Source organism: Agelaius tricolor, unplaced genomic scaffold, assembly GCF_023055355.1.
Source record: "Agelaius tricolor isolate 1412-34295 unplaced genomic scaffold, bAgeTri1.0.p SCAF_22, whole genome shotgun sequence".
Lineage (NCBI taxonomy): Eukaryota > Metazoa > Chordata > Aves > Passeriformes > Icteridae > Agelaius > Agelaius tricolor.
Window position 1 is genome coordinate 11,959,387 of NW_027269282.1, and position 25,955 is coordinate 11,985,341.

A 25,955-nucleotide genomic window follows, 5' to 3' on the forward strand; every position below is an offset into this window, starting at 1 on the left:
GCAGGCCCAGGAAATCATCCAATCTGACCCTGCCCCAGCTAACGTGTCACTTTTGGCCTCAGGAAAACCCCATCAGCAGCAGGTGACAGAAGTGGCCTGGCATTCTGAGTTCCTCAATTTCTGAATGCCTGTCACACTTTGAAAAGCTGGCCCTTAGCTCAGCTGCCTCCCCCTTGCAAATGGAGATGCTGAAACCTCTCTGGATCACAAGAGAGAGTTAATATTTGTTCAGTGCTTTCAAAATGTTAAGTGCAACATGAGTGCTGGGCCTTATTACCAGGAATAATGGATGCTTGCAACTCCAGCCTGCACTCTTCTGTGTCATCATTATTTGGCTTCTAATAAGTAACAGCTTTACTAGAATACAGTCACAGCAAACATCTTTGGAAAATGCTCTTTATTTTCACTGTGAGCTTGAACACAGGTTTAAGATCAGAGATCTGTTGGAGTTGATATAGTTAAACTTTACAGCCTCTCTGGGAATGATTCATCCCTGACTTGTTACATCCAGCTTTTTTGCTTTGTCAGTTATATTTGAATTTGTCTGGGAGTTCTGTAAATTGAGTTCATAATCTCATTTTGAGTGTAGATATCAAATATATGAAAAATGTACCAGTAAACACCAACAGAAAAACCCCACAACCACAGAAACCCTTGTATTGCTGGTTATTCACAGGTGTTGCAAAGAGGAGCAGGTTGCCACAACAGTGAACTCTGAGTTGACTTTTATTTTAGATTAATTTGTACAACTCTTTCCCTGAACTGCTTTGGGCTTGACCAGAAAATTTGCAAATATATTCCTGCCTCTGTTGCTATTTACAAGAATTAAAGCCCAGTTTGTGCAAGGAACTGCTAAAAAATTAACTTTTGTGTGCTTTTGGAGTTAACAACATAACATTCACATGAATGAGTGTATCTTCTTCTTGTTACTAAGTACTTTAGCTGGAATAAAGAAGTTTATTTAGGTTTGGTGAAATTTCTGGCTGCAGAGAGTTGGAGAAACCTGCAGTTGCCAAGAGGATTTCAGCTGCCTCAGTCCTGCAGGAATGAACATCCCTGGAAGGGTGAGGGGTAAAAAAAACCCTGTAGGGCAAGAGCTCAGGAGCCAATGCCCAAGACATCACATAAAATGTCCTGATGGTGATGCCTGAGACGGTTTTGACAAAAGATCTGCTCTTTATGTAAATGGTGTTTATTCAGAGCACACACTGATAGCACTGGCCCACCATAAATCTCCCTGAAGAATGCAACACCTCACACTCTGGTGTGGTCAGAAATCAGATTTCCCCCTTTTGTAGACCTGAAGATGCTTCCATTTACTGTGGCATTGTAAAGCACTTTTTATTAGAGAGCACAGGATGAAATACCAGGGTGTAAACACAGCTGTATCCAGAATAATCCCATCCTCCAAAAACCACATCACTTTGGGAACCCCTGTGCATTTGTAAAGAGTACCTGGGAGATGTTCCCACATTTGCATCTGAACATCCAACCCCTCTGAAGATTCCTTGTTTTCTATCACTTAGAGCAGCACAGTGTGAAGGAACATAATTTAGGAAATAATCCCTTTCATTATGTACAGCCAAGCTCCATCTTTTAGGCTAAAACATAAACAGTTTAATAAAATGATATTACTTAATAAATTAGTATCTTCAGCTCCTTTCTGGACTTCTCTCTGAAAGAAATAATTAATCACCCTCTAAATCCCTAATAGCCCCATAATCTCTGACTATAAAAATTCAAATGCTGGGAGGCAGAAACTGCTGATGGAGGCAGCAGGATGGAAGGAGAGATGCTCTCTTTAACCCTTCCCAAAGACCCTAAAGCAGTGCAATGACTGCAGTGTACACCCCAGGAGCTAAATAAATTCAAATGTTGCCCTTGAACCCTTCTGCTGGCAAATGCAGCCCTGCATGCAGCACGTTGGGCATCCCAAATGTCATCCTGCTGGAAGGAAGGACCCAGAGGTAATCAAAATGCTTCTGTGAAAGTGAGAGGAAGAGGAAAGATTACTGAGCAAAAAACACAGAACTTCCCTCCAGATTTGTCAGACTTTGTCCAGGTTTGTGAATGGCACACCTTGGCTGACAGAAGCCAGCAGGGATGTCAAAGGAAATGCAGATTTGGCTTCTTAATTCTCCCTGAAAATGGTTCACTTTCACCTGCAAGAGACCCCCAAGCTAATCAGACATTTAACAGCTCTCTGCAAAGCCAAGGCTGAAGTCATTTTTGTAACACAAACTCATAAATTTAAATTTTATTTCCGTTCTGATTCATTGCAATACATTGTAAACCAGAGCATTTATTAAAAGCCTCTTCCCACCAGGTGTAAAAATCTCTTATTTTGAGTACACCCAAACATGGAGCATGCAGCCAGTCTCAGACACAGACACTCATGGAAATGACAGCAAAAATAGATGATCAGCAGCTGGAGTGGAAGCCATAACATTTCCAACAGAATATCTTCAGTGCAAACAGAAAAGCCAAAAAAATGATTACGTTATTTTTTTATAAGTCCACCCATCTCCTCCTGGGAGGAATATTTCCAAGAAGAATTTGCACTGTGGGTGTACAACAACTACTTATGTGTTTTGTCTGAAAATGCTGAGTTTACCTACAAGGCCTGTCGATGAAAAGAAATGACTACAAAAACTTGTGATATTTAACTGAGATGGAACAAACATTCCCCTGGTGTAGTCATCTGCAATAACCATGAAACAAATCTTGATCATATCTGTACATTGATGGAATATCTCTGGTTTTATTGCAAATCTGTCTCAAGCAGGGCAGCAGCTCTGTTTCCATTCATCCTTTAGAAAAGATGCTGTGACAAGAATTTCAAACACCATTCATGGCCAAATGCTGCATTTGGATTTCTTGGAACTAAGGAATGAAAAGGAATGTTCCTGTGCTCCAAGAGAAGTGTCTCCAATTCTGTGTGATGCATTAAAAAAATCAGATGAGAACCCCAAGAGCTGACATAAGGATGTGATAAAACTTTCAGGTTTTATGGAAAGAAGCATTTTTCTGTTTCCTCTTAATAAATGAAAAACCCACATGCACAGTGCAAAGAAATATATTATGTCTGAGCATGTAAAATATGTCAGCTTGAACATTTTACAGTTTAATGAAAAATGCTTTTTTCAGGACAGTTTATATTACATTTGCTGGAGAAAAATAAAAATCTTTTATTTTCTCCATATCACAGTCCAAAAATTACCATTTTTTTTCCTAGCTGTAAAACCCCAGCATTGGGATATTTATGCATTGTGAATTAGAAGCACTTTTTACTGGCTATCAAAATTTTAATAGCATTAGCTCTACTTGTAACACATTTTCATTAAAATGAGAATGTGGAAAGTAGTTAAGTGACTATAGACCCTCATCAGCAGCAGTGAGGCTTTATGGTGGTCACAGGATCAGCTGGGTTATATTTGTTACAGAGCATGACAACAGGACAAACCTTTTTCACTGACATCAACATAAACTGTGCTATTGAATGGATTTAATATGTAGAAGTTATAAGTAATTCTTTAACTTCCATTTTATTGAACCTGCTGCTTCCTGCCTTAGGCTTGTACTTGATCTTTGGTGTCCATACAATTCCCGTTTAGTGCAGATATAGAGGTAAGCTGGGGCTAAGGTGTGCCAAATTTTGGGGGAATTTAATGTAACTCTTGGTTAACACCTGAAGAAAGCCTGGCAGCAGCACATTTCTCATGAAGGGAAACACGAGCGCTCCCTTGGCCTCCCTCAGAACAGACACAAACACATTTCAGCTTTGAACCCTGAGGCCCAGAAAGGACAGACTGCAGCAATAACTCATTTATTAACTAACTACAGGTTTCAATTAACGTCATTCTGCTGTGTGTCCCCTCTCACGCCCCAGACCTGCAAAGCAAACCACAGTTCCACAGAAGTGATTCCTGGTTATCAGTGATGTAAATGAAAAGTCAATCAGCTTCCAGATTTACAGATTGTTCCAGCAATAGCCTCAAAAATCCCTAAAGCACCTGAGGCCTGAGCAGCTCTGGCAGTTTTGCTGCATATATTTAGGAGCACCACAAAAATAACTCACCAGTTGTAGAAAAGGGTGTAATATTCATAGCTGGAAATAAATATTATTGCTTTTCACTTTCCCTGCTGTGGAAAAGCAAAGGTGACTACAGGCACAGAGGGAACACATCCAGTATTTCACTCAATTCACTTTGATTTCCCTTATGGAAATAAAAGTGTGAAATCAAAGAGCTCCCTTGTAAGTTGTCTTTGGGAAGGCTCTAAATCATTGATCCATTAGTGCAGGATAATGAGGACAAGCCATGGCTTTGAAAGCCTTTTGATGCCCTCACTCCTGGGCAGAAGGAACAAAGGTGCAGCAGCTGGCTCATCACAGCCCCCTGGGATTCTGCAGGACAGCTGCAATAAAACCTGGGTGAGTTTGAACATGCTGGTGATGTCCTGGAAACCAATCCCAAGGGTGGGAAAAGGACATGGAAAAAGGAGCAGACTCATTCAGGGCTCTGAGTACTTGATCTCAAAACCTGACAGCAAAAAGTGCTGTTGCAGAAACTGGTCCTTTGCCATCCACACAACACAAGAAAATAAGGAGAAAAAAGATTCAACCCTGGATCTATCCTAATCCTTAAATTTGTGCTAAAGGGCTTCCCCTTTGGCAGAGGACTAATCCTACCAAATGACAGCTACTCAGTCATTTCACCTCTCTTTATTCCTTTTAAGTGTTAGCCCTCTGCTGTTTCTTGACTTTTAGCACTTTATTTTCTGTTTCCTAAAGGCTTTAAATTATTATTATTTTTTAAAGCACAGTCCTAGATCTCTCCAAGACTACAGGGGATTGGGAACAGGAAGTTCACTTCCCTTGCTCTTTCTTTTGTAATCATTTATTCCACACTTAATTAGCCAGGAGATGCTAGATTTGGACAAGATTCTGGACTTGGGTCTAGAAACCAGAAGGTTTATAATCTTTAAGCCCTGTTCATCCTGGCCTTGGGCACTTCCAGGGGTCCAGGGGCAGCTTCTCTGGGTTCCCTGTGCCAGGGCCTCACAGCCAAAAATCCCCAATATCCCACCCAGCCCTGCCCTCTGGCAGTGGGAGCCAGTCCCTGTGTCCTGTCCCTCCAGGCCTTGTCCCCAGCCCTCTGCAGCTCTCCTGGAGCCCCTTCAGGCCCTGCCAGGGGCTCTGAGGTGTCCCTGGATCCTTCTCCTCTCCAGGTGAGCATCCCCAGCTCTCCAGCCTGGCTCCAGAGGGGCTCCAGCCCTTAGGGTGTATCCATGGCCTGCTCTGGACCCTCTCCAGCAGCTCCACATCCTTTTGATGTTGGATCCCAGGGCTAGAGGCAGCTCAGCAGGTGGGGCCTCACCTGAGCAGGGCAGAAGGACAGAATTCCCTTTTTCCATACTGCCCATAGCATAGGATCAGTCCAGGACTCAAGGTTTTTCCCCACATGGCTGGGGCATGTGCAGCTCTGCCCACCAGCCCCCGAGCCCTTCTCCCAGGGCTGCCCCATCGCTTCACCCCCAGCCCACATCCACACCAGGGCTTTTCCCGACCTTGCTGCAACACCTCCTCGGGCTTGTTGAACCCCACAGTATTCTCATAGCCCTGCTTCCCGTGCTCGTCCAGTTCCCCCACGGCAACCTCCAAACGCACATCCTGCTCCGGATACCAAACCTTGGCAAAAACCCCGTGTTTTAAAGGCGTGCCTCCGGGGAGCACACAGCCAGAAACTTTGGGGCAGTGCAGACCCGGGTGCACCTGGGACATAACCGGGAATAGGCGGGGAGGCACCCGGGACATAACCGGGAACACCTGGGATATAACCGGGCATAGGCGGGGAGGTACCCGGGACACAACCGGGCACACCTGGGACACAACGGGGCACACCTGGGACACAAACGGGAATAGGCGGGGAGGAACCCGGGACATAACCAGGTACACCTGGGACACAAACGGGAATAGGCGGGGAGGTACCCGGGACATAACCGGGTACACCTGGGATATAACCGGGCATAGGCGGGGAGGAACCCGGGACATAACCGGGCACACCTGGGACATAAGCAGTGCGAAAAACGCCAATCACTTGTTTTTAAAAATTTAAAAATTTAATAGAAATAAAATGGTTACTAAAATAGTAATACAATTAGAGTAATAATAATTGGGACCATTTGAATTGGGACAGTATGAGACAATAGAAACAAAGAGTTACAGACGTCCGGGTACCTTTTTCTGGGCAGTACGAGCCCGAAAAAGGACACCCGTTAACAAAGGATTAACCCTTAAAAACAATAACCTGTTGCATATTCATACACCTCATACACGATGCATAAATTCCATTCAAACACAGGATTCTGTCTGGTCGTCGTCAACTTTCTGACACAACACATATAATATTCATTTTAATATTTGCGAAAAGCCAATCATAAAATACGCATTTTTCACAACCGGGAATAGGCGGGGAGACACCTGGAACATCACCGGGAGTAGGTGGGGAGGTACCCGGGACACAACAGGGTGCACTGGGACACAACAGGGTGCACCTGGGATTTAACCGGGCACACCTGGAACACAACCGGGGAGAGGCGGGGAGTCACCTAGAACACAACCGAGTGCACCCGGGACTTAAGCGGGTACATCTGGAACATAACCGGGCGCACCTGGGACCCACCACGAATAAAACCGGGGGCAGGAGGGCACTCCCTTTGTGTTGAGCCTGTCGGTCGCTGCCGGCCCGGGCGCGGAGGGGACGCTGAGGGGCGGCGGGCCGGGCCGGGCTGGCTCCGCCCGCACCACATGACTCCGCCGTCGGGAGAAACTTTTCCCGTCCCGCGGTCGGAAAATGGCGGCGTAGGGAGCGGGGCTCTGGCATCCCGGCGGCTCCCGGCGCCATGACCCGCTGGGTGCCCACCAAAAGGGAGGAGAAGTACGGCGTAGGTGAGGACGCGCCCGCCCCGCTCCCGCCTGTTGCGCTCAGGGGCACCCCCCGGCCGCGGCCTCCCCGTCCCTGCCCGGCCCCCCGCTCCGCTCCGGCCGGGATGGAGCGCGGTGTTTCCCCCGAGTCCCCTCCGGTTCCTGCCTCCCCCGCCCGGCTCCTCCCGGCTCCCGGGAAGTTGAGGAGCTCTCTGGGAGCGCCGTGCCCCGCTGGGAGAAGTTGCCTTTCTCCCTCCGCTCCGCTGCGGTCTCGTCGCTCCCCGAGCGCTGCGCGGAGCGGAGAAGCTCCGAGTTGTGTTCAGGTCGGGCTCTTTCTCCCCGTGCTGGCGGCGAGATGCGCTCCCAGGCTGGCGGCTTTGGGAGCCCAGCCCGTGCCCCGAGTGCTGTCCCCGTGGGTTCTGCCGGAGTGTGATGCTCATACAGATCAGGGCTTTCTGGGATCCATTTCCTACCGCGCTCCTTCCGTCTCTCTCGAACAGAGGGGGATTGTTCCCAGCTGGTGGCTCGCACATCCCCGCTGGGACTAAACCGACCAAACCCCCGTGAGGTTTGGGCCGGGAGGGCCCGGAATGAGTTTAAAGATGTTGCTTTTGGAGCAAAAGGTTTTATTTCGGGGGTGCAGCGCACAAAACTTTATTGGCGTGAATGAGCGTTTGTCTGGAGGAAGGAAATAATAAATCTGACTATTCAAATTGGAAACGTGAAGTTCAATGCCTACCACAGTTCTTGGGCTGGACTGATTGTGAGGAACAACTTTTCATAGAAACGCACAGCTAAGCTTCATAAACAAAGGCAGCAGAAAGAAGAGAGTTTCTGGGGCTGAGTAAAACCTGGGTGAATTGTAGGAATTAATTTTAAATTCTGTGTGTGTCTCCCTAGAAAACCACAGCTTGGCTTTTTAAAAATTGCTAGAAAATCTCAGTTCCAGCGTGTGGGACCTGTGGGTAATTCCAGCGCTGAGGATGCAGGACAAGCACAGGGAAGCAAAAGTGCCATTGATGGCAGTCCCTGGTTAAGTTTCCAAATTATCTGCCTGGTGGTGTGGGATGGGTATTTTGGAATGGCTGAATTGTCACGTAGTATAAGCTGATGGTACAGCCCAGTGACACTCGAAAGCAAGTTCCTCTTTTGCAGGAACTCCGTGCCTGTGTTGTGGTGGGGGTGACTGCCCAGCCCGCTTTCCAGGAATGTCTTGAAATTGAATTGAAATTAATTTGGAAGTGACATGAGAGAAAAAATGTGAAATTGGCTTGATTGTTTCATAACGCAGTTTAAGTGTACTTGCATCTCCAGTGTGGGGGATTGCATGGGTAGTAAGAAAACTGGATTTAAATGTAATTTAAGAGTAAAAAAATCCCTCCCAGTTTGAAAAAGCCCAAGGGGATGTGCTTAGTTGGTGTTTTCTGTGTCCACTGCTCTGCAGAGAAGTTTGTAATGCTTTTATAATAATTTACGTTTCTCTGATAGTTTGTTTTCTTTTTCCTGCTAGGAGACTGAGATCCTCACCCAACTGGGGGATTTCTCTGCTGCATGACAGGGATGTGAGGGTTGAAAGTGGATGAAGTGTCACAAGGAGATAAATCAGATTTAGAGCTAATTGAACATTGGGTTCGCTGACCTGTGCCATTCTGTTAGAGGCTGCTTTGGGAGGAATAGCTTCTTTTTGGTGTCCTCCTAAAGAAAACGAATATTGTTTGATTCTATGTGTTTTGTGGACCTTTATGTCGTTAAGAAAGGGCTTTGAGTCTTTTGATGTTTTAATTTTTGCTGCTTGTGAGAGCTGGAGGTTGCATAGTACCAAACAGAATTGGAGACAGCACTGTTAACCTGAAAGCTTGGACTTGGGAATATTTTTCTTCCTATTTGCCATGGCCAGTCCTCAGGCTGATGTTGACTCAGTATTGTCTGCCAGGGAGAAAATCCCTAATAGGAATGCTAATGGGACTTAGAGAAACATAATGTACAAGGCTTTGGGTGTCTCATCAACCCATGCAAATATCTCTGAAAGCAGGGTGCCATCATTCCAGTGGTGCTCTGTGGCAGGGTGAGGAGCAGTGGCCATGGACTAAGCCAGGAGGAGTTCCACCTCACCATGAGGAAGAACTTCTTTCCATGAAGGGTGGCAGAGCTCTGGAACAGCTGCCCAGGGAGGGTGTGGAGACATCCAACCCACCTGGCTGTGTTCCTGTGTCACCTGCTCCAGGTGACAGGTGGGATGGACTGGATCATCTCCAGAGGTGCTTTCTGACCCCAAATATTCTGGGATTCTGTGTGCAGGCCTCCCCAGGCAGACATATCAGGGAGGTGTGTTGTTGTGGTTATGTTTGTGTTACAGCAGTGGCAGCTCAGAAACGTACGTGTGTCTGTACATATATAGAGTTGTGTACATATAAAAAACACACATGTGCCTATATAACACACTTATATCCCTTTTCCCCTTCCTGTAGCATAGCCCTGTTCAGAGTTTTCTTAGCATCTCAAGATGTGAAGCTCTGCTGGCTGTGATGCAGCTGGAACAATGATGCCAAGAAGCCTGTAGTGCCAGCTGGTAGGACCCAGGTGTGTTGAGGAGCACTCCCTGTGGCACAATGGGATTTGGGGATTTTGGGGATATGCTCCTGGGAGCCCTGCATGCCTGCACAGTGAATTTGCTGCCCTGAGCCTCTGTGCAGAGGCATTATCTCAGCAGGCAGTTGAGAGAGTGACTCAGCTCCGCTTCCTGAGAGCGTTCAGGGCTCGGCTGCAGGAGGAATGGGTGTGGATCTAATGGGATCATACGGATATTAGGGGAACATGTGGGGAGCCAGGCGGAACAGGGACAGGATCAGCTTCCTTGGAGGAGCTTTTCCCTGCTCCCAGGGCTGCAGATCCTTGTCCTTCATCTCAATCCTGCCTTTCATCCCTCGCCCTGAGCTGCTGGGGAGGAGTGTGGCTGTGTGGAGGGGACCACGGGCGTGTGTGGCTTCCTCCACATCACAGGGGACATCAGAGGCTTCCAGGGAGTCCTGAGAGCTGTTTGTGTCCCCTCAGTGTCACACAGTGGCCATGGGGTGTGGCTGCTCAGCCTCCCATTCCCTGCTTTTTGTGTGATGGGAGATTTGTAGTTTTGGAGGTTTTCCTTCTGCTGGGGAAAAGGGATGTAAGGAGCTGCTCTGGGAGGTCTGGGAGCCTGAGCAGCACTTGAGACAGTGCACAGTGGCTGTGGTAGCTTCCAAATCCTGAGTTCTTCTCTTCTTTGCCTCTTTTCCTTTGGGCTGAAAACTGCAGTGAGAGGTAGAACTGGTGCTACTGTGGTTAAAAAATATGGTTTTTAAAATGCCTTTGTGTTCAAAGGTTTGTGTTCATATGAAGTAATCAGACCACTACTATGGTAGTTTAATCCTTTATTTTTAGTTGAATAGATGGTGAAACAGAATATTAGTGCCATGTGCACTAATGTGTAAATGTGCACAGATGTAAAAGGAGAACTCCCAGTTACTGAGCTTGAGTCCCCATCCCTGGAGTGTCCAAGGAAGGACTGGATGTGGCACTCAGTGCTCTGGGCTGGTGACAAAGTGGAGATTGGACTTGGACTTGTTGGTCTTGGAGGTCTTTTCCAAATTCAGTGAGTTCCAGTGTTTTTGTTTGTTCCTGGTGAGTTTTTGTTGTGTGTCATGACTTGGCAAATAATAACAAGCCTAATTTTAGATGGGGACATTGGCCACACTTCATGGTCAGGGTGTTTTATTGTTATCCCAGTCTCTCTGAGATTGGGATAGATTGGGATGGCTTTTCCAAAGGGGTTTATGGAAATACCTTCACACCAGGTACACAGAAATATACACATTTTATTATTAGGGAAGGGCTTTAAGGAGTTGGTGGACTAAGAGGTGATACAATGGTCATGATTTAAAATTTTTGCAGCTGAGGTTTGCTCTTGTAATGTCCCTTTGAACAGGGGGATAAGAATTTGTCAAGATGAAAGCTGGTGAAGGCACAGGAAACCCTACAGCCAAGCACTGCTGCTTCTCCTCTGCTGCTTCAGGGAGGACTGTGGTGCTTTAGGACAGATTTAAGGCTTTTGTGGAACCCTGGAGTCCCAGCCCAGGCTGTGGGAGCTGTGGTGGCACACGGGGACTCTTGTTCAAGGTGATGATCGTGTGCTCATTTGTGCCTTAGAGCAGGGAAGGAAACATTTGAAGGAAATTAAATAAGATGGATCTTAGGAATGGGTCTTGGTGATTTTAGTGCTGCTGTGCTGTGAGGTTTGGAGCTGCCTGCAGGACAGGACAGGTGGCTGCTGTTAGTGACAGCAGGGCTGTGCTGTGACACATCCCAACCCCGTGGAGCAGAAGGGGAAGTGTAAAATGTCCCTGGAAGATTGGCTGCTGCATTGATCAGGGGATTGGAGTGAGCACATGCAGGTTCAGCTTCCTACAGCCAACACACCCCATGGACAGGGTGTTATTTGTGACATCCCTTGCACACCCAGATCAGGGTGTTATTTGTGATATTCCCCTGGACACCCAGATCAGGGTGTTATTTGTGATATTCCCCTGGACACCCAGATCAGGGTGTTGTTATTTGTGATATTCCCCTGGACACCAGATCAGGGTGTTGTTATTTGTTATATTCCCCTGGACACCAGATCAGGGTGTTGTTATTTGTTATATCCCCTGCACACCCAGATCAGGGTGTTATTTGTGACATCCCCTGCACACCCAGATCAGGGTGTTATTTGTGATATCCCCTGCACACCCAGATCAGGGTGTTATGTTTTACATCCCTCTGCTGGGAGGAAGTGCTGAGAGAATTGGGGTGGTTCAGCCTGGAGAAGAGAAGTTTGGGGTGACCTCAGAGAGAACTAGAGTGCCTGAAGGAACTGAAAGATGGAGAGAGACTCTCTGCAAGGGATGGAGGGACAGGACAAGGGCTTTAAAATGATAGAGAATAGGTTAGGATGGGAATATAGGAAAGGAATTGTTCCCTGTGAGGATGGGGAGGGGCTGGGATGGGATTCCCAGAGCAGCTGTGGCTGCCCCTGGATCCCTGCAGGTGTCCCTTGGGGCTGGGAGCACCTTGGGACAGTGGGAGGTGTCCCTGCCATGGCAGGGTGGCACTGGGTGCTATTTATGCTCCCTTCCAACCCCAACCATTCCATGGTTGTGTTTTCCAGTGCCCTTCAGTTCCCTGCTTGCTGAGGGTTGCATTTCTGTGCTGCCCCATCCTGGCGGCTGCTGAGGGCAGGGCTGGAAGATGCACCACACCTCTTCCTGCAGGAGTGAGCCGAGCTGGGCTGCAGGCTGGTGCTCAGCTCCTCCCGCTTTGCTCAGCAGCCGCTATTGTTCTCTGTCAATAAACACTTGTTGCAAACAGCAGATTGGAGAGGGATAACCTTACCCGATCAGTGGAAGGGAGTGTGGACTCCTGTTTGTTTTCATCCCGGTCAGCAACAACATTACAATCTGGGATTGTTCTGAGAAATGATTCCTGATGGGATTTTCCAGGAATTCTTTTTTCTCATAGGGCACAAACTGACTTCACTAGGGGCTGCCTATGACCACAATACAGAGCTTTTATTTAACTTTGCAAAGGAAGTTTTCATTCAGTTTAGGGATTTTTCAGCTGCTGCTTTTACTCTTTATCCTAGAAAATAAAAAAGAAGGTAGAAAAGTGAACTTTGATACTTAACATGGCATGCAGGTATGGCAGTGGCAGTAGTCAGGGGGCTGATTGAAGGTGTTTGATTTGGTATTTCCATCCCTGGCAGTGCCCAGGGCCAGGTTGGATGGGGTTGGGGCACTCTGGGACAGTGGAAGGTGTCCCTGCCATGGCAGGGGGTGCAATGGGATGAGCTTTAAGCTTTCCTTTCAACCCAAACCATTGTGGGATTCCCTGCCTTCAAGTAGCACCTCGGTGGGTTTTGTAATTATCCCTTTCTGTGTTCTGTTGGAAATGCCTGACTTAGGTGCACTCAAACAATGCTGGTTTTGGGCTCTTTGCCACACTTGGCACAGGTTTCTCTGTGTTACAAAGGCATTTTCCTTTCTGCAAAGGCAAAACTTTCAGGGAAGGGGGAAAAAAAACAAAACCAGAGGCAACTTAAACCTTCTCCAGGAAGCCCCTCTGTCAGCTTGCAGCTACAGGAGGAAGGGTTGGGATCATTTTTCCTTTAAGTATTGGTGTTCCTGGTGTCCTGTCCCGTGCATGGAGGATCCTTTGCTTTGTCTAATCCTTCAGTGTGGCCCTGCAGGACTGCAATCCAATCCCTCTTGTTGAACACCTGGGGATGTGTCCAGCTGCAGATAAATAACTGGGGCTGACTCCTGGCCATGAATGGAAGCTCCAACAACTGCCTCTAATCCATTTTCAAGTATTTATTCCACCCAAGGTGTCAGTTTTGCCTCTCCCCTTTGACTTCCTGCAAGTTCAAAACTTCCTCAAAATACTCAGTGGAGCTGCTCCTACTTATGGGTATTTTTTGGCAGGGTGGTGGATCACTGACAAGTCAGATTTTTTCTTTTTTATTAAACTTAAAAGCATTTTTAGTTCTGTTTTCTAGCCTGTGGTGGCCCCCAGGGCTGTTCTGACAATAGTAATTTTCTGAGTAAGGCTTTAATGAATTCCTTGATGAGTTATTGGAATACTTTCCTCATTTAGCTTGTGGGGGGGAGGAATTGAAATCACGCCCTGTCTAAACCAAAAAATGTTCAATAAGAGAGAATTCCTGTAATTCTGAAACTTTGTCTCCCTTTTCAGACTGTAGTTGTGCAAACATTTATATATTTATAGAATTATCTGCCCATGTTTATGTAATTTGTGCATTAAATCTGATTTCTGATGTAAAGATTTGTAATACAAGAAGCTGCAGTTGCTGCATTTCAGTTTCATCAGCAGAAAGATGAAATATCTCTGGAAATATTTTTCTGCTCCATATAGCTTTGTAGCTAAACTGAAATAGTTGCATTGAGAACTATTATGTGTAATCATGTACCCTCTATGTAACAAAACAAACAGATGGGTGAAGAACTGAAGCAACCACTGGCTGCCATACATGAATTTGGGTTTTTTTGGTTTTTTTTTTTTTTTTTTTTTTTGCACTGCTGCTTTATTTCGAGTGCTGCTTATATTATTTCAGCACAACCCTTTTTAGAACATGTTTGCTGAGGGTTTTGGTGGCTGATTTTGCCCTGAGGGTGTTGGAGTAGCAAAATGTCTTTGTGTTCCCCAGTAGAAAATACCAACAAGTGAGTGGAACAGGATTTGCTGTGTAATTTCTGAATGGGAATGGCAGCAAAATTGTACATAATCAATGTTTGTGCTCGTAGGCACTTGGGTTTTTGAGGCCCTCTGTTTGTGCATCCCTGCTCTTGCAGTGGCTGTGCAACTTTTATGGATGTGCTGCAGAAATTACTGAATATTGAGGTGGAAAACCTGCTGGAGCCTGGCTGAGCAGGTCTGGGGGTTTTGGGAAAATCTCCTTATCCCTGAGGAGTCCCACGTGGGGTGGGCAGCAGGAATTGTCTCCCTTGGGGAGGAACCTCCTGGCCTGGCCTGGGGGGTCCTGGCTGGTTTGGCAGAGCTTCCTTTGGAGCATTTGGAACATTTGGCACTGCAGGGTGGGCACTTGGGACTGGAGAGAGCACAGAGATAATGTTGATTTTTTTTCTTTTTGTTTGGGTTAGGGTTGGGATTGAAAGTGTTTGAGATGGTATTTTGTGTTTGGATCTGGATGTTTATTATTTCTTATTTATGTTACAGTTTTATAAGCTGTGGCTATTACAGTATTTTACTACTAAATTACAAAATTGTTTTATATCTATTTTAGAAAGTTTTTTAAGGAATAACTATCTAATTAAGAAATGACACTTAAATTATTTTTACCTTAATAACTAATTACTTGTGTTCTGTAATCTGGACTTTTTTGTTTAATTGCCAAATACTATTTAACCTCGTGAAGAAGTTACTGCTTTACACTTCATGGCAGTGACAGTAGTCAGGGGGCTGATGGAAGGTGTTTGATTTGGTATTTCCATCCCTGGAGGTGTCCAGGGCCAGGCTGGATGGGGTTGGAGCACTCTGGGACAGTGGAAGGTGTCCCTGCCCATGGCAGAGGGTGCAATGGGATGAGCTTTAAAGTTACTGCTTTAAAACTTTTATTTTAGTTTTATATATATATATTACTATGTTTTAAAACTTTAAATTCTAAGCTTTTTACTATGTGATATACACACTTCCATTTAAACTATCAACTTATAGTTTTATTGTTATTAATTAATTTTGGAAGCTTTTTTTACAGTTCTAAATTCAAATGTACCCCTTTTCTTGGGGGTCTGTGCCTTTCAGCACAGAAAGTCTGAAATTCTCAGCATCCAGGGTTTCAGCACAGGTATCTGAAATACCTGAGAGCCTCTTGAGGCACACAGATGCCTTCTGCAAGTGCAGCCTGAGGTGTTTGTGTTTGCTCTGCCTTCCTCCTCCTGCTTATCCAGACAAAGCACGGAAGTGCCGGCGTCACCGGCTGGGGGCTGGATGGAATAAAACATAAAATAACATCTGTGGAGGGCCAGGGCCCGGTGTCCTGGGAGGACAGGAACAGATGGGGCCACACTGTACCCAAAAACCTTCAGCTGGGCTCTCTTAGGGAGGTTTTCCCAAGTTTCGTGCATGGAATAGAAAGGAAAAATCAGAATTTGGAACAGGGGCCTGAGTGTCCTGGAAGGAAAAAAAAAAAACAAATGAGGCCACGGTGTGCCCAAAAACCTTCAGCTGGGCTGTTTTAGGAGGGTTTCCCCCATTTTCATTCATGGAATAAAAAGGAAAAATCAGAACTTGGGACATGGTCCAAGCGTGCTGGGAGGACAAGGAACAGATGAGTCCACACTGTGCCCAAAACCCTTCAGCTGGGCTGTGTTAGGGGGGTTTTCCTCATTTTCATACTTGGTATAAAAAGGAAAACCAGGACTCAGAACAGGGCCTGAGCCATATTTCCATGTCCTGGGAGGACAAGGAACAGATAAGGCCATGCTGTACCCAAAAACCTTCAGCTGGGCTGTGTTTGGAGGGTTCTCCCTATTTTCATGCATGGGAAAAAAAAAAAGGAAAAATCAGAACTCAGAACAGGACCTGAGTGTCCCAGAAGGACGAGGCACAGATGAGTCCACACTATACCCAGAACTCTTCAGCGGGGCTGTGTTAGGGAGGTTTTCCCCATTTTCCTACATGGAATAAAAAGGAAAAAGTGGAATCAAGGGAGACCATGGCCAAGCCTGGTGCTGCTGGTGCCCCTGGGAGTGGGCAGAGGTAGAGGATGATGGGGAGCTCCACTCTTGCCCTCCCTGCCTCCCAGCTGCTGCTTTAGCCTTGAGCATCCCCCTCGTGTGCCAGCTGGTCTGCAGGAGGAAATGTTGGCAGCAGGGGATGGTTCAGGGCAGGGAGCTGGGTGCTTTTATTGAGGAGTTGCTTCATGCAGAGTGTGTGGATCAGAAATGGAGTGGAAGCAACTGGTAATAGCAAAAATAAAGTGCTCCTGTAGCAGAGCCTGCCACAGGAAATCTCTCAGTGCTGAGCCAGATGGAAGCTGTTGATGAGAATTGAGTTTGTGAGTCTTGAGGCAGATGGTGGAGGATTGAAAAGGACGCTTGCTCTCAGGAAAATCTGCTGTGCATGTGGGTGCAGTGAGCAAATCCTGCCCTGCCAGGGCTGGGATTATCCAGGGGGTGCCTTGGAGTGCCCTGCCAGTGCTGTCCTCTGAAGCAGGGCCTGCACTGTGCAGAGCTATGGTGAAATGTGTCACTCACTTGGGCCAGCACAGTGGAGATAAGGGCCTGTGGGAATGTTTCTGTTGATAAATAGGAGGTTAATCTCTCAAAGTGGGAGTGTATGAGTGGAAACTAACATCAACAAGACAAGAAATCTTTAATTACTGTTTTGAGGATGTGTCCAGCAGCTGTTGTTTGATTGACTTTTTCCTGCTGCTTTGGGGTGCTGTGGGAGAATTGTTCTTTTGCATCAATCTGTGGCTCATTTGTAGCTTTAATATAGAAAATAAAGCTTGCACTCAAGCCTTTAGTACGCTCTAACCTAAGGTAGTTGTGCTGTTAACTGGTGCCTGCCCTCTTTCTTTTTTCCTTTGTTTCTCTTATTTTGTCCTTTCAAATTCCCACCAATTTTCTGCAGGCATCACCTGTTCTTGTCATCCCTGCAGGAATTCCTTCCTTCCTCCCTGCTCACCCTTTCCCCCATTATTGTACTGCCTCAGTCTTGCTTGTTATATTTTTCTTGCCATGGCTGGTAGTTGTTGGTGTTTCCATCACTCCATCACTTTCTTTGACCAGGATTCTTGGGTGGAGAAGGCTTGAGAGCCTATTTTATTGCCTTCTCTCTGAGCCTGGTATGCCTTGTGGATTTGCTTTTTGGATTTTTTTTATCCTTCTTGTGGATTGATCTCTGAAGTTTTCAGTGTGAAGGGTGGCTCAAGCTGGTTGTAAAAAAAAACCCGTAGTTTGTGGCATTTTTATTTTTTATTTTAATGTTGGGGGTATTTTGGCTTCTGTTTGACATTAAAGTTGATCTGCAGAAGGTTTGTGTTTGGTATGGCAGGACCCAGCTCTGCCCTTCCCTGTCAGCAACACCTCTGCAGCTGCTGGCAGCCCGTGTGCCACCTCTGTCACCTCCATTGGGCTGCTCTGCCCTTTTTTGATGTTGCTCACTGACATTTGGGCACAAAGGAACCAAACTTCTTGTCCAGGCCATGGCTGGAGTGTGCACAGGGGCAGCTCAGAATTCCTGGAGCACTGGGACCGCCTCACAAACAGCTGGCATTGACTCCTTTGTAAAAATAATTTAGTGGCATGTGACAAAGCAGTGGATAAAGATCCTTTTCCCAGAGATTTCAGTCATTGAGCTGTTTTGGTGAGGAAACAGCTGTGCTTGCTGACACTGAAGTGGCTGGAGATGAGAACAGATATTTTTTGTGGTGCAGAGATATTTCTTGGCCAGTAATTTCCACAGTGTGTGAGTCAAAGGGGACAAAACACCAACCCCAAACTTTCTGATGCAGAGCCAGATATTCTTTTGGCATTTCTTACACTACATTTTATTTGTATTTGTGTTCTTGAGCGTTTGACTGGAACTAAGACTCTAAAAGGATTTAAAAAGCACATTAGATGTTTATCTGGTAATGGGGACATCTGCAGTTCGATGGGATTGCTTTAATGCTGAGCATTGCTGCCCTGCAGAGCTCCAGGAGGTGCTCATGGGTGAGGGAATGTTTTATAAGGCCTTGATCTGTCTCTAAAGTGCTGATTATGGGAATTGCACTTGGGATTCTGTCTGGTGCCTCTCCTGCTCAGTCCCAGTCTGGGATGTTGATGGAGGTGGTGCTTGTGTGAGATTATGGCAAAGGCTTGGTTAAACCAGTGCTGCAGCCAAACTGGGAATGGGGGCCCAGCAGCTGGTGCAGTCCCCATCCCTGGAAGTGTCCAAAACTTGTGGATGTGGCATTTGGGGACATGGGCTGGTGGTGGCCGTGGTGCTGGTTTGACTGTTGGGCTGGATGATCTTGGAATCATTAAGATTGGAAAGGACCTTTAAGATCAGCAAAGTATTTTTGAGAAAAACATCCCAAACCTTCTTTAAGAATCATTTGAATCTTCAAATGCTAAAGTATCTTGCTTTGAGCTCTGTGAGGAGGGAATTCTTGCTCCCCAAAAATAAAGACTGGATATTGCCAGATAAGCACATTTTAGTCAAGACTTGAGAGAATGACTCAGTTGTGGTGCTGCTGACATTGTTGGAAGTTTTGTGTGGGTTCAGCTCCAGTTTGATTTTCTACTTGAATGTATTCTTGAAGTGATTTATTAATAGATTTTTATCAATCACTGGTGCTGCAGAGGAGCCTCTGTTTATTTACTGGGCTGTGATGAGTGATGGAACTGGTTCAGATTTTTGCCTTAAACACAGAAAGTACAGTTTGGGCTTCCTGCAACAGCTGCACTTTCCACAGTTAGAGCACACGAAGGTGAACGTGTTCTTGGCTGAAAACCAGGAGTTTTAATACTTTTAGGGCTTGAATATTTAAAATATTGGCATAACTGCAAGCTTTTACAATCAGAGTGTTGATACCATCTATAACACAGTGTGCTGATCTTAAAGCAGGATATGAACTTTTAAGACCAGGAGTTCATGTATTATATTTGTAAAGGTCTGTCTGGATGCTTCCATAACATTTAAATAAAAAGTGTGGAAAATATAAAATATTTTTGTGGAGGGGAACTAGAATAATTGCCAGCTTTGGTTTTCAGGAGATGGGTAGTGACAGCTTTGAGAAATGCCTGGCTAAATTGAGTGAAAAGTAAAATGTTGGTGATCATTAATGAAATCTTGAGTTCTACAACTGTTTCTCTATTTGCTGCATCTGTACATGACAGAATTTGTGTTGTTACCTTTGCATGTGGCAGCTTTCTCTTGTTCTTGGGCCATGCATGGAGCAAGAAGTGTTTTTAAATTGTTTTTCTCCAGAACACTGAAGGCTGCTTAGCAAGAGGACTGAGTTAGATTCCTGCAGGAGAATGGCATAAATAATTTCCCCACCTTTTCCAGCACAAGTCCCACTGCTGGTGTCTCAGAGGATGCTTTCACCAAACATTGCCAGGCCAAATGTGTGATTTATATGTCAAAAGCAAGCTGGTTTGCTGGGCATGAGTTGTGTGGAGTGTGCTGGCTGTCATTAATTTGGTTTTTCAATAGTTCTGTTTTGAGGTAGAGGTGCTGCAAGTGGAGATGAGTTGAGGAGTTGAGAAACAACCACTGATTTCAGATGAATGCAGTATTTTTTCTGCCAGGGAAGCAAACATTTTAAGGTGAAAGTTACACTGTCTAGCCTAGCACAAGCTTTGCTGCCTGTTGGAGCTTTCCAAACACACATTGAAGCAGATTTTGGGAATCAAGGCAGGGAAATCAGTCCCCTTAAGCTGCTGTTTGCAGTGCTAGAACAGCCTAGATCTGCTCCTTGGCCAGGAGCTGCCTCTGCTCTGCCCTGGGCTTGTGCTGGCTGCTAATGCCTCCTCCCTTTGCAGGGAATCCTCAGAGTGATGCTGGGAAAAGAACCTGCAAAAAGGGGCAGAGAATAATCCAAATAGTCCCTTTCTTACAGCAGAGCTGAGCGAGTTACTGCTGGGTTAGAAGCACCTCCATCACCCTCCTGGCATTAATATGTGACCATCAGGAGGGTTTTAAATACATTTTCCTTGGATGATTGTGCTTGAGAAGGAGCTATTCCCCCAGTACTGTGGCTCTGTCAATTGTCTTCTGGGAGAAAAATAAATGAGAAGAAAAGAAGACTGAAAGTGCTTCACAATAAAAGAAGGAAAAAAAAAAATAAGCTTAGAGCTAGTAACTATCTCCTAACATCACTCAGGAAACAGAAATTTTACCCCAAAGTGTTGTGCACCTCTGTTGAGGCATGATAGGTTTGCAATAATTTTCAATAACTATAACTTGGATTTCAGTGAGACTGGAGATAAGCAGTTCTGTTCTGAGAAACTTTTGAAGGTAATCACTTTAATGTGATTTAATTTACCATTAATATGTGACCATTAGTGGGGTTTTAAACACATTTTCCTTGGATGATTGTGCTTGGGAAGGAAGGAGTTAGGGCTTTGAATTATTCTGAATTAACAAGGGCAATTTGGAGGCTCAGGGCAGTGAGGGGAGGAAGTCTAAGGGTTATTTTTGATGTGTTTCAGTAGGTTTGGAGGGTGCCTTGGCAGTGGGGAACCAAATTCTCACCTGGGAATTGCTGTGTACATCTGGGATCGATTACTGGGCTACACCAACTTTAAAATACCAATTTATGACACTATATATTAAAAATCATTGATAAAGTGAAATAATAAAGAGTTGGACTTGATGATCCTTGTAGGTCCCTTCCAACTCAGAATATTCTGTGATTAGGCTAGAAGAGGGTTTAGAATTATGAAATGAACTCATGATAAAGTGAATGGTTGCAGATGAACAGGTGGGTTCTTATTGTTCCGAAATTGTGGAGCTCAGGGTCTGGAAGCAGATTTAGGGTGCTCCTCTACTCTGGTTGTCCCCCTTCCCAGAAGTCTGAATTTATGGAGTAAAACCTGGTGCTGGCTCTTTAATGAGTAGTGGGATCACACCAGTTACTTTTCCTCATTTCCTCCAGAACGAACACAAAGATTGGTGTGGGTTCCCAGGATTCCCTGAGGTGGGGGAATTGGAATTACAGGGATATGAGCTGTGTGAGAGCTGCCCCAGGCTGGAGCTGGACAGTGACCCTTTGTTAGGGCCAGTGGCCGAGCCAAGTCCGCTGGAAGCTGCCTGGAGCATGTGATTGCCCCTGCTTTGGAGAAAAACAATTTTTCCCTGTTTTTGCAAAATGCTGCTCTTATCTTTGAGTGCATTCAGTGCTGTTTGACTCCCTCCCATGGTGATTTTCCCCCCTAATTCCGGTGTGAGGTGCAAATTTGGGAAAAGTGTCGCTGATTTCCCATTTCTGCCCTAGCCTGGCTGTTTTGGGAGGGAGGGGGAAAGTGTTGCTGGGTCCAGCTGGGGCTCTCAGCAGGTCATTCCTCTCTCTGGGTGTTCTTTTAGGGAATGCAGAACAAGTTCCTTGGGGTTTCTTTGACTTGGGGTCTGTAGTCTTGCTGTTGGAGGCAGCCTGATAATGTGATGGCAAAGAAAAGGAAATTGAGGAAGTAAGGTTTGATGTGTAAAAAGCCTCAAACTCCCTTCATCCTTTTTCTCCCATTCCAGAAGCTTTCCTGAGAAAGGAATAGAGGAATTTTGATTTTGATTTCCCTTGCAGAAATACTGAGGAGGAAGAACAGTAGGAAATGAAAGCATCTTCCCACCACTTCATTTCCTCCTTGCTTTAGGCACTTTGCTCTGCATCATCAGCTCGGTGTTGCAGTGAATTGTGTAATTTTTTTCCTGTTTCCACAGCAGTGCAAAGAGGGGTTTCAGTGTGTTGAACTTGATTTTATAGTCACTGAAATGCCTATTAAAATACAGCTGTGCCATTAAGCTCACTGCTGTAGTAATGCTTACTAAAGACACCCTCTTAGTGCAATAAGAATTTCCTTTCATGGCAAGGGAGAGGCTTGAAGATTTATGGGGCTGATGCTTCAGGGATGTTCACAGGGAGCTCTGTGGCCTTCTGGAGCACCAAGTTGGGCCTGGGGGAGCTTTGACATTATTTGTGTGGGTTTAGCCTGGAGCACTGTGTTGGGAAGCACTTGAGGGTTTCTGAGTCCCTTTCACATGCTGGATTTAAGGGTGAGCTTGTGACATTTGGGAAGTTCCACCTCTGTATGTTGGACATAAACTAAATCAGGAGATGTTTCACTCAACATGAGGAACTCCTCTCCACGAGGGTGGCAGAGCACTGGAACAGCTGCCAGGGAGGACATGGGGCCTCCTTCTCCAAGGGAGACTCTCCAAACCCACCTGGATGTGGTTTGGGATGGACTGGATCATCTCCAGAGGGCCCTTTCAACCCCAGCTCTTTTGGGGTTCTGTGGCTGGATTTGGGAGTCCTCCTGGAGCTGTCCCTGTTGTTGATGGAGTTTTTGGGGTTCTGTGGCTGGATTCAGGACTCCTCCTGAGGCCGTCCTTGCTGTTGGAGTTTTTGGGGTTCTGTGGCTGGATTTGGGAGTCCTTTTGGGGCTATCCTTGCTGTTGATGGAGATTTTGGGGTTTGGTGTCTGGATTTGGGACTCCTCCTGAGGCTGTCCTTGCTGTTGGAGTTTTTGGGGTTCTGTGGCTGGATTTGGGATGTCTCCTGGGACTGTCCTTGCTGTTGATTTTTTTTTGGGGTTCTGTGGCTGGATTTGGGATGTCTCCTGAGGCTGTCCTTGCTGTTGATTTTTTGGGGTTCTGTGGCTGGATTTGGGATGTCTCCTGGGACTGTCCTTGCTGTTGATTTTTTGGGGTTCTGTGGCTGGATTTGGGATGTCTCCTGGGACTGTCCCTGCTGTTGATTTTTTGGGGTTCTGTGGCTGGATTTGGGATGTCTCCTGGGACTGTCCCTGCTGTCAATGAGGTTTCTGCTGTCCCTGGGCAGGCTGGCCCCTGGCAGTGCTGGCTGAGCACGGGGTGGGTGCGGTGCTGCTGCCAGGGGAGGGCAGGGATGGGGGCACATGGGGCAGGAGTGGGTGTGGAGCTGCAGCTCTGCCAGTTCTGGTCACTTCTCCTCTCCTGGGGACCTTGGCTGGAGGATGTGGCCTGACTCAGCACCAGCCCAGGCACGTTTGATGCTCTGCCAGCACTGACCAGAAGCTGGATGAGTTCCTCTTCCCTCCAGCCTTTAACTCTTGGCCTCCTCCTGCCCTGCAGACCCCTGGGGGCAGTTTCTACATAGCAGTGTTGAAACATTTGTGAATTTTCTAATAACCACGTGTAGAGGTGGTTTTGAGTTTTGCTGAATTCCAAGCACCAAAATCCCTTTCTTGAGGCACAAAATTGTTTTTTGAGTGAGCACAGCCAATGCTCAGATGCTGTCCTTGCCTTCCTGGAGGATGGTGCTGGAGCAGGAGCCAAGTTACAGCTCCTTAGTGGCCCCCAGTGAAATGGAGGAGGTCTGAGGGAACATCAAAACTCACTCACTCTGTGATTCTGAGTTAGCACAAGACAGATGCCAAAACATCTGCCTCGGGACAATGTTTTGTGTTAGTCTAAATCAGCATCTTGCTTTTCCTGCAAGAGCCAATGTTGAGAGCTCGGGGTGATGTGATTACTCTTTGCATCCAGGGTGTTTCACTTAATGGACTTCTTAATATTAAAAATCAATTTGGATGTTCTTGATTGTGCCTCTTGTTAGCTGTGCATTATGGCACATTAATAATGCTGTTAGAGTCAATAATGATGTGTATATATATATTTTTTAGCACTAGTTTCAGCTTTATACTCTCAGTACTTGGTGGTGAAGTACTCTGAATGCAGATTAGCCAGGAGGAGGGGGGAGAGCTGGTAAAATGGTGACTGAGCAGCTCACTTCATTAGCTCCCTAAAAATAAAGTGTCTGCCTTGAAAGGGGGGAGGAAGGAAAGCAAGAAACTGAACTTGCTTCTTGGAAATCTTGGCTTCATCCAGAACTCTTCATTTCACAGAATCCCAGATGTATTCAGGTTGGAAAAGAGCACCAAGATCCTTCAGGCCAAGCTGTGCCCAGTCCCCATCTTGTCCCCAGCCCAGAGCCCTGAGTGCCACATCCAGCCCTTCCTTGGACACCTGCAGGGATGGGGACTCCAAACCTCCCTGGGCAGCCCCTGACAATGCCAAATCAGCCTTTCCATGGGGAAATTCCTGCTGATGTCCACCCTGAGCCCCTCCCCAGGTGCAACATTTCTTGTCTTCTTTTTGCTTTTCCTGGGAGCAAATCCTGATCCCTCCCTGCTGTCCCCTCCTGTCAGGAGCTGTGCAGAGCTGCAAGGTCCCCTCTGAGCTTTCTCCAGGTTTTATTTCTTTCTGTATTTTTTAATGAGTGCAGAAAGGATAAGTGAGCCTCTTGTTTTGCCCTCCTTGAGCTCTGCCAGCAGGGCTCAGCTGGGTGGTTGCACTTTGGGAAGGCACCAGGCCCCAACTTTGGGATTGTTCTGGATTTCTGAAGTTTCCTCAGCTTATTAATTAATTCCCACTGGGTGGTGAGTGATGAGACACCAAATGTGGTGCAGGACACGTTGCTGCCTTTGCCATCTGGTGTGAAACCTGGGGTGCTTGGAAAGGCTTGGTGGCCCTTCACTCTCTGTGTCCTGACTTTGGAAGAGGGAACCAGGCTGGCATTGCAGGGATCTCAGCCTGAGGGGTTCCAGGGCTCTCTCACCCTCAGCAGATGCCCTGTGTAGTGATGGAGGAGTTTGCAGGGGAGCCATTGTGTGTTTCTGGAGTTTGCTGCTCCCACAGAGGGGGAGTGAAAGGAGCTGTCTCACCTTTGTAAGGGAAAGTGGTGATAAATCCTTTCTATCTACTTGAACTTGGGGGATTTGGGCTAATCCTGTGATAAAAGTCACATTTGTGGATTTAATCAATAAGATTAGAGCATCACTGGGCAGGAGGAACCTTGAGCTGGATTTTCTCCTTTAGCTTGGTGGTAACTGTTCAGATCTGAGAATTTCTCCAGGCTTCTCCTCTCTTTAGGAAATGAATTTTTTGGGAATGTTTGGATAACAGAATAATTAAAATATTGAGAAAGAACTCTGACTCAAGCTTGGTGAGACCAGGAATGACAAAACCCAAGGTGAAGGTGAGAGGATCCACCCTTGGTTAATGCACACATGAAATAATTGTCTTTAACAGTTCTCAGGTGCAACTCCTGACTCAAACACTGCTTTTTTCTTTTGCTTCTCCATTAGCCTCAGGTGTAGAAATTAGAAACTCCTCTGGGTGAGTAGCAGAGGACTAAGGAATCTGCCTGAATACTCAAATCATCCACTTTCATTTTAGGGAAAATAGGAAAACCTTCAGGCATCTTTTAATACCAGAGAATTTACAAAAGACTTTGCTTTCACCTCTGCAATTTGTCTGCTTTTATTGAAAAAGCACAGTTAGGATTTAGGTTTTTTTTTTTTTTTTTTTTTTTAAAGCCAGTGTAAAATAAAGCTGGTAATGTGTTAAATGTAGTTTGGTTTCATTCAGGAGTTCAGAATGATTAATACAGCCTTTAAAGCAAAGTAATACCAGGGAATATTACTCTGTAACATTTTTATGCTATTTTAAGATATCTCACCTTTTGTACAGTTAGAAAAAAACTTTTTCAGGATAAATTGCTGTTACCTTTGTTTGCTTTCTCCTTTGTTTCCACCACTAATTCTTCTAGTGTTGGCCTCCTCATTTTTCTGATGTGTGCAGACTGAGTGCAGCTCACAGAGGTGTTTGTTTTGTGTTTCTGAATGGTAAATGGGGCTTTGGTGCAATTACTGTAATGCCCTGCTCAGTGTTCCTTTCTTTACCAACTCTTTAGAGCTGAAAAAATTCCTCTTTCTGTGCCCACACTTAATCCTTT

The 25,955-nt window shown here is 46.0% G+C and overlaps 1 protein-coding gene across 2 annotated transcripts in view; it reads left to right on the forward strand.

Annotated features, from left to right (window-relative positions):
- Positions 1 to 6,782: 6,782 nt before the first annotated feature.
- The window catches only part of DOCK1 (dedicator of cytokinesis 1), a 278,458-nt gene continuing 259,285 nt past the window's right edge, over positions 6,783 to 25,955 (forward strand). For both annotated transcript variants that reach the window (XM_071446428.1, XM_071446429.1), the window contains exon 1: positions 6,783 to 6,949. In XM_071446428.1, coding sequence (XP_071302529.1) covers positions 6,904 to 6,949 — 46 coding nt within the window. In that variant the 5' untranslated portion in view covers positions 6,783 to 6,903. The remainder of the gene's footprint in view (positions 6,950 to 25,955) is intronic.